General features: G+C 39.3%; 1 protein-coding gene across 1 annotated transcript; it reads left to right on the top strand.

The window, feature by feature from the left end:
- The first annotated feature begins 4247 nt into the window (after positions 1-4247).
- Positions 4248-5032, top strand: LOC108954425 (glycine-rich RNA-binding protein 1-like). Its single transcript, XM_018860388.2, has one exon. The coding sequence runs from the start codon at positions 4248-4250 to the stop codon at positions 4797-4799; it is 552 nt and encodes a 183-aa protein (XP_018715933.2). The 3' UTR covers positions 4800-5032.
- Positions 5033-6664: the final 1632 nt, after the last annotated feature.

Raw genomic sequence — 6664 nt, 5'->3', positions numbered from 1 at the left:
TACCATTTTTGCATTTTTTTTTTTAATTTTGAATTTTTTTTCTTTTTTTCTTTCCCTTTTTGCTTTTGGCTGGGCTTGCAAGAGCCGTGACACCCACATGAAGATCTGGCGAGGGCAGCACACCCTCACGTAGATCTGGCGAGGGCGGCCATTGTGGTGGCCAGCTATAGCCGAATTTTTGAACGAGCATTGCTGTTGACCAGCATTATTCATCATTCTTTCCCGTTTGCGTTGGCTTATCTGAATTTTGTACTCTCGGAGAAGAGCACTCTTGCCATCATGTTTCCATAATGTACTTTGTAATATGGCTGATGTCATGCCATACGCAGCATGTATCCGTTTGGGACAATGTTTTAACTGGGGAGCATGAAAAGTGGCTGTATGTGAACAGAAGGAAATTTGAATTGCATAACTAGGAGAACACGTTGGATATTAGCTGCACGACATCAATGTTGCTAACTTCCTTACATTAAATGTATTAAGACTATCTAAGTAAGGTGGAGGAATGAAGGATTGCTATACTTAGGAAGTATTGCAGCAGACTGCAGTATTTTGAGATTCTTCTTCGACGTTCTTCTCTATGAATCAACATGTTTAATCATTTTTTATTGTGTTATGTATGTGTTATCTTACGCAAAGATCGCAAATCCTCCCTTCTTGATAAAAATAGCCATTACATCTATTGATCTTGTTGATAATACGGTCTCTGTTTTCCATTGAAAATGTAATGGTGCATTTGGTAATGTTTCCATTTCAAGGAACAATTTCTTTTCAAAAATATTATATTTCTATTTCTATTCCCCAAAACAATTTCTCAGTAAAAGAACGTGTTTGGTAACTACACAAAATTTCTATTCTCGGAATGGAAAAAGAATATGAATGCGTTTGGTATGATTTACGAAGTCTTTTGTAATGTAGAATTTTTATAATTTTTTTCTTGTTCTTCCTTACCACCACCATCGCTGTCGACCATCACCCGCCGCTAGCCGCCATCGATCGCCGAGGTTGATTGTTGGTTAGTGGCAGCGTTGGCAGCAACGGTTGGTGGCAGGCGGTGAGCGGCATCATTGGTGATCATCGACGGCAGGTTGTGGTGGTCGGCGGTAATGGTTGGTTGCCAACGACGGCGTTGGCGGTCATCGATGGTGGATGGTGGCCAACCGGCAGGTGGTGCCATCGACAGTCATCAGTTGTGGGCGACGGCAATGGTAGTCGCAATCGTTGGTGGTTGGCAATCTGCAAGTCAGCCGACGGTAGGTGGTAGTGGGGGTGGCGGCCTGCACGTAAGAAGAAAAGAAGAAAAAGAAAAAGAAAAGAAAAAGTGAAAATAACTTATTTGTAGAAATTGTTCCTATGAATAAAAAGCTACCTTTTTTTTACTTATTGTTTCTGTTCCAAATTTATTCCCCAGCCACTTTTCTATTCGAAGAGTACAAATATTAATTAACGTTATTAAACGGATTTGTATTTTTTTTAATTCCAAAAAACAAAATAATATAAATTGAGAGAAATAAAAATGTTATCAAAGGGAGCCTAAGATGCTCATGGTCATCTCTTGAAAATTGACTTCAATTTGTTTCTTTGGCGAAAAGGGATATATATATTGGTAAAAGGCAAAAATAGATATTGACAAGTCTTGTAGGATAGAAGGGTTCAGCTGATTGAGACTATCTTGGATCATGGGGCTTATGCGACTCCTACTGGTTTGTATCTCTAGAGAAGACCTCTTTCTTTGGGCCGTGAGAATTTTTCTTTTCCCTCCTTCTTCCTTTTGTGTGGCAGACCACTACCCTCGCTCGCCACAAGCAAGGCTTAGCTGGGTGAGGACGAGGCCTAGTGAGGCTTAGTTATGGCTCCCTCATGGCAAGCAAAGGCGACCCTCGCCCAAGCAAGGCCACCTAGCCCGGCCATCGCTTGTGGTTGATGGCCGGCCACTAACAAAATAAAGAAGAAAGAAAAAAATAAAATAAAAAATATTAAAAATGTTCTCATTTGTGTGAGTTATCTTATGTGATATTATTATTATTATTATTATTATTCATGTTAGTAATTTTTGACAAAATTAATGAACTTAATTGACAATAAAGATGTAATAAATTTAGGATTCTTTTGGACAATGTTTCTTCTGATTTTTCATGGAGGCACTACCCACATCTTATAAAATGGAAAAATCCACTCGGGATTCAAACAAAGAAAGAAATTTTCAACAGAGTACTGCAATAGTGCAATTTTTCCCATAAGAGAGCTAGATGATTTTCCAGTACAATAGTGTTCAAAGTACAAACTTGTACTCACAGTCCACGCTCGCTCACTAGGAGCGTGGGAATCGCAGGTACTCAAATTTCAAGTACATTTTGGTGTAGTACTAGATCGTCAGCTCCATCTCCATCCTATTTAAAGTCCAAAGGATACACAGATGAAAAACCGCGGTGCCATGGAATTTTGAGTGCATAATTTGGCTGAGGAGCCCCACAGGAGCGATATGAGATCACATCGAGCATGTTCATCGACTTCTGATGTGCTGCAACTTGGCATCGTGCCGGATGTGTTCTCAGGTCGCCCCTGTCGGGCTATCCTCAACCGTCGGATATTTACGGTTGATGTGGCCGTTTTGTGGCAATATTGGTTGGAGTTGAACTCCCTCTAGCAGGTAGCTGGTACTCTATTGAACTTTGAATTTGTTGAATTTGCTATTTATTTAGCTGTAGACGATGATGATCCCAGACTTGTAAGATTTTGCTCTTTTCTTTACATAAATTTTTCAACGCTTTTTGTTGACGAGGGTCTCACGTAATGTTGCCTGATCCGTATTTTTTTTCTTCTTTTTATATTTGTATTAATCTTGCTGACTAGACGAAAAACCGTACTCCACAATTTTCACATAGATTACCGCGTGAGGCATTGAATTCTTTATGCGAAGTTAAAAATTTTACTTTAGGTATGGTGCGAAACAAAAATGTACCTAGAATACTACACCTAAAACATTATTAGACTCACCTAATCTAAATTGGAGGTGGAATACTGTGTACCTGGACAGAGCATGGGAATATTGAATTCCCTGAAATATTATTAGACTCGCCTATCTAAATTGGGAGAGAAGAACTCCTAGGTCTAGAACTAGATTAGGAAAGTTCAAACTCTCAATTCTAGAATTAGATAGAGAAAAGAGAACTCACATATTTAGATTAGGTAAGAAGAAAAAAGAAAAATAATAATAAGAAAAATAAAATCAACAACAGATGGAGGAGAGGGTGAAACAAATTCAAACCCTCTCCCATGACTGAAAGTTGAAGAATATGATGGACACAGGAGAGAGGGGAGATAAAGACTTTTCAGCTTCTTCATCAAGGAGTCAAAAGTTTAAAGATGGTGATTATACTTTTCGTTATATTAAAAGTGGTCATGTTTATCAAGTTGGCGGTAATGCAAATCTAATAAAGAATCGTCCAAGTTATTGGTTTCTCCGCTATAATTTCTGTTGCTGGAAAAGGCGAGCACTTCTACAATCGGATCTTTCCTTGGGGATCTTAATCGCTCTAAAAATAGCTTTTTCTATTAATAATTGCATTTTAATGCGTCTTAGAGGGGGGACGATGTAGGAGTAAAAGGTGCATATATCTCTCCATAGGCTCGATCTAATGTTTGATCTTCTTGTCATTTGATTGGTTGGCTTCTTCTTCAAGTTTACTGTACTCATATTGTTGGAAAATGATTATCAGTGGTCCCTGGTCTAGCTTTCTTTCTGATAACTATAATACATGTCTTCAGAGTCACGTGTCCTGTCACTAGCTTCTCATTCAATACGTCGAGCTACACGCTGGGAATTATATACTTTGTAGTTAACATAACATATTGGTTGTTGTCTAGTTTGTTTACTGAAGATAGGTTGGTAGTATGATGGCATGGGCACATAACTGTGATTAAAAGGATATTTTATGTAACCCCAATATGGTGGTGGCTATTGGCACCAATCATACTCCTTAAATTGGTGTAACTGTAAAATATGCATAGCATCTATGTACCTTGAAGCGTGCGCTGGTCACTGTAATGGCAGGTGGGGACAAAAGTGCACCATAAGTTACCTCCCTCTCTCGCACTCGTGCTTTCTTAGAGATCTGGGATACGGTTGGGGGTAATCTAGCTGTCACCATTTTCCCTGTAGTCCTTATATATGTCAACTAGGAATATGCATGTCCAGTGGATCTGCACAATTGGACTCACCAAAAAGGATGTTGACCCTTGCCAAAATGTCCTGCTCTCTGCTATTTTTTCTTGCCATTGCTATCATTCACATCACGGCATCTGATGAAGCAGCACAAAACGCCACTTCTTCAGCAATCACTCAACTCTCTTTGGGCCGTGGGCAAGTAGATCATAACAAGACATACAATGAAGGAGTGGTAAAAAATGGGGACTCAGTATATTACCGAGGTGGCACTGGTGGGGGGGGTGGAGGAGGAGGTGGTGGCGGTGGTGGAGGAGGTTTCTCGTGGGGATATGGGGCCGGTGGTGGCGGGGGCGGCGGAGGTGGTGGTGGTGGAGGCACTGGATGGGGTTGGGGAGGAGGAGGTGGTGGTGGCAGTTGGTGGAAGTGGGGTTGCAGCAGGCAGCCGAAATCGAGCAGACACAGAAGTCACCGGAAATGGATGCATGACAAGGAAGAGTACGTGATGGGCGAGTTTGCTCAGTGCATGGTTAAAGGAAGGTGCAAAGGAATGAGATTGGATTGCCCTCTCCACTGTGGTGGACCTTGCTTATATGACTGTAGGTATATGTGCAAAGCTCATTGCCGACGCTGAGTTTGACTTCGATTCATTATCAGGCACTCTTAATCTGTTTCTTTATAACACTACCATCTCATAGATGTTAGAATAGCAGGGTTGTTGAGGTGATATTGTTGTCTCCGTTTGATCAGTGAGGATTGAGCTAATGTTTCTGAGATAGCTCTAAGCATTTAGTGTGATCGTTTGTTTGAAAAACTGCTGGGTTTTGGTGTCAACGTTTGCATGACTGCTGGGGATTTGTTCATTAATCTGTCCATCGAGTTCTTGGCGAGAAAGCTGTTGCAACTATACAAACATCGTCGCAACTTGGCAAAAAGAAGGGAAAACACTTCTGTTGGAGATATATTCGGTGGCGACTATAAAATGAAAGGGAGTAGTAATCTTAACGTGGTGATTGAGATTAACATTACTCTAACTCTAAGTTGACGTGTTATTTTAATGAAGTTGAATCTATGCTCCATGGCTTTCGGCCAGCGGGGAATACCTTCAAAATTAGCAAGCTTGACACTTATTTAGTGCATAAAATCTAATTTTTCCCGATTGATATAGGTTGCAGAGGATAGGTTAACAAAGTAATCATATGCACGAGGACGTTTGCCAAAGTACATCACACCCAGACAAACATAATTACTCAACCAAATTAGCTTACGGCTCTAGTCTTCTATTAGTATTGTCAAACTCGAGGCTGGTTTGATACCTAGAATTTTAGGGAAATGACCAACAAAATATTTAGACTTATTGCACTTATACCAATTTAATCATAAACATTTCAATTGTATTAATTGAGTCCTCAACTTTTGACAATTTGCCAATCTAGTTATTCTAACTAACTTTGGTCAGAAATTGCTAACGTTGTAGTCTGACACAGCCAAGACTGATGTTGATACTTTTTGCAAATCTTTTTAATTTTCAGTTTTTTTTTTTTCTTTTTTTCCTTTTTCTTTTTTCTCATATTCCCTCCATTAGCCATCATTGAGCCTCAACCAAGGCCGACAGAGGTTGCTAGCCTTGGGCAACGGTTGCTCTTGCAACATCCGGCGAGGTTGAGCCTCGCCTAGCCACTAGGGAAGGCGAGGCTCAACTCTTGCCATATCCGATGAGGTCTCGCCTCAATAGTGGCTGATGAGGTCATCCCTAGTGAAAGCTGACGAAGTTGACCCCACTAGCCCTCACCTGTGGCCAGTCATTGGTTATCATTGAGGCTCAGTGATTGTCGGAGCAAAATGGAGAAAAAAAAAAAAGAAAAGGAAAGAAAAGAAGGAAAAGAAAATAAAAGAAAAGAAAAAATTAGATTTTTTTTTAAATGCAAAATATTATCTTTGTTAACGTCGATCGTCTAATGTGACACAACTATCATCAACGTCAATGATTTTGACCAAAATTAGTTGGAATGATTAAATTAGGAAATCGTCAAAATGTTTAAAATTAAATTAGCACAATTGAAAGGTTTGAGATTGGTAAATCTAAAAAATTTTAGGATTCAATTGAAATTGGCACACGTGTTAAAATTTTAGGACATTTTCGGTAATTTTCCCATATTATTTCTACCATTGTGTCTATCATTATTCGCAGAGGCTTATAAAGGTGGTGAGACTTCTCAAAAGTGTGATAAGTCTATTCAAGGAACAAAAAAATAGAAAAATAGAAAAATAGAAATGTTGCCATGCAGACTCTACACTTCAATTAATTTTTCTATTCCTCGAGAACAATTGTTGTTGCCATGCAAATAACGTCTATTATTGTCGTCCGAATGATAACATTAGTTAGTTTTTCTATTCCTTGTAATAGAAAAGTTGTTAGGGAATAGATTTAGAATAGGAACAAGAAGTAGAAAAAAAAAAAAAAAGCTTCTTGTTTTCGGGAATAAATTCTAGGAATAA

Source organism: Eucalyptus grandis, chromosome 7 (genome assembly GCF_016545825.1).
Source record: "Eucalyptus grandis isolate ANBG69807.140 chromosome 7, ASM1654582v1, whole genome shotgun sequence".
NCBI lineage: Eukaryota > Viridiplantae > Streptophyta > Magnoliopsida > Myrtales > Myrtaceae > Eucalyptus > Eucalyptus grandis.
This window is presented reverse-complemented; position numbering and strand designations above follow the sequence as displayed.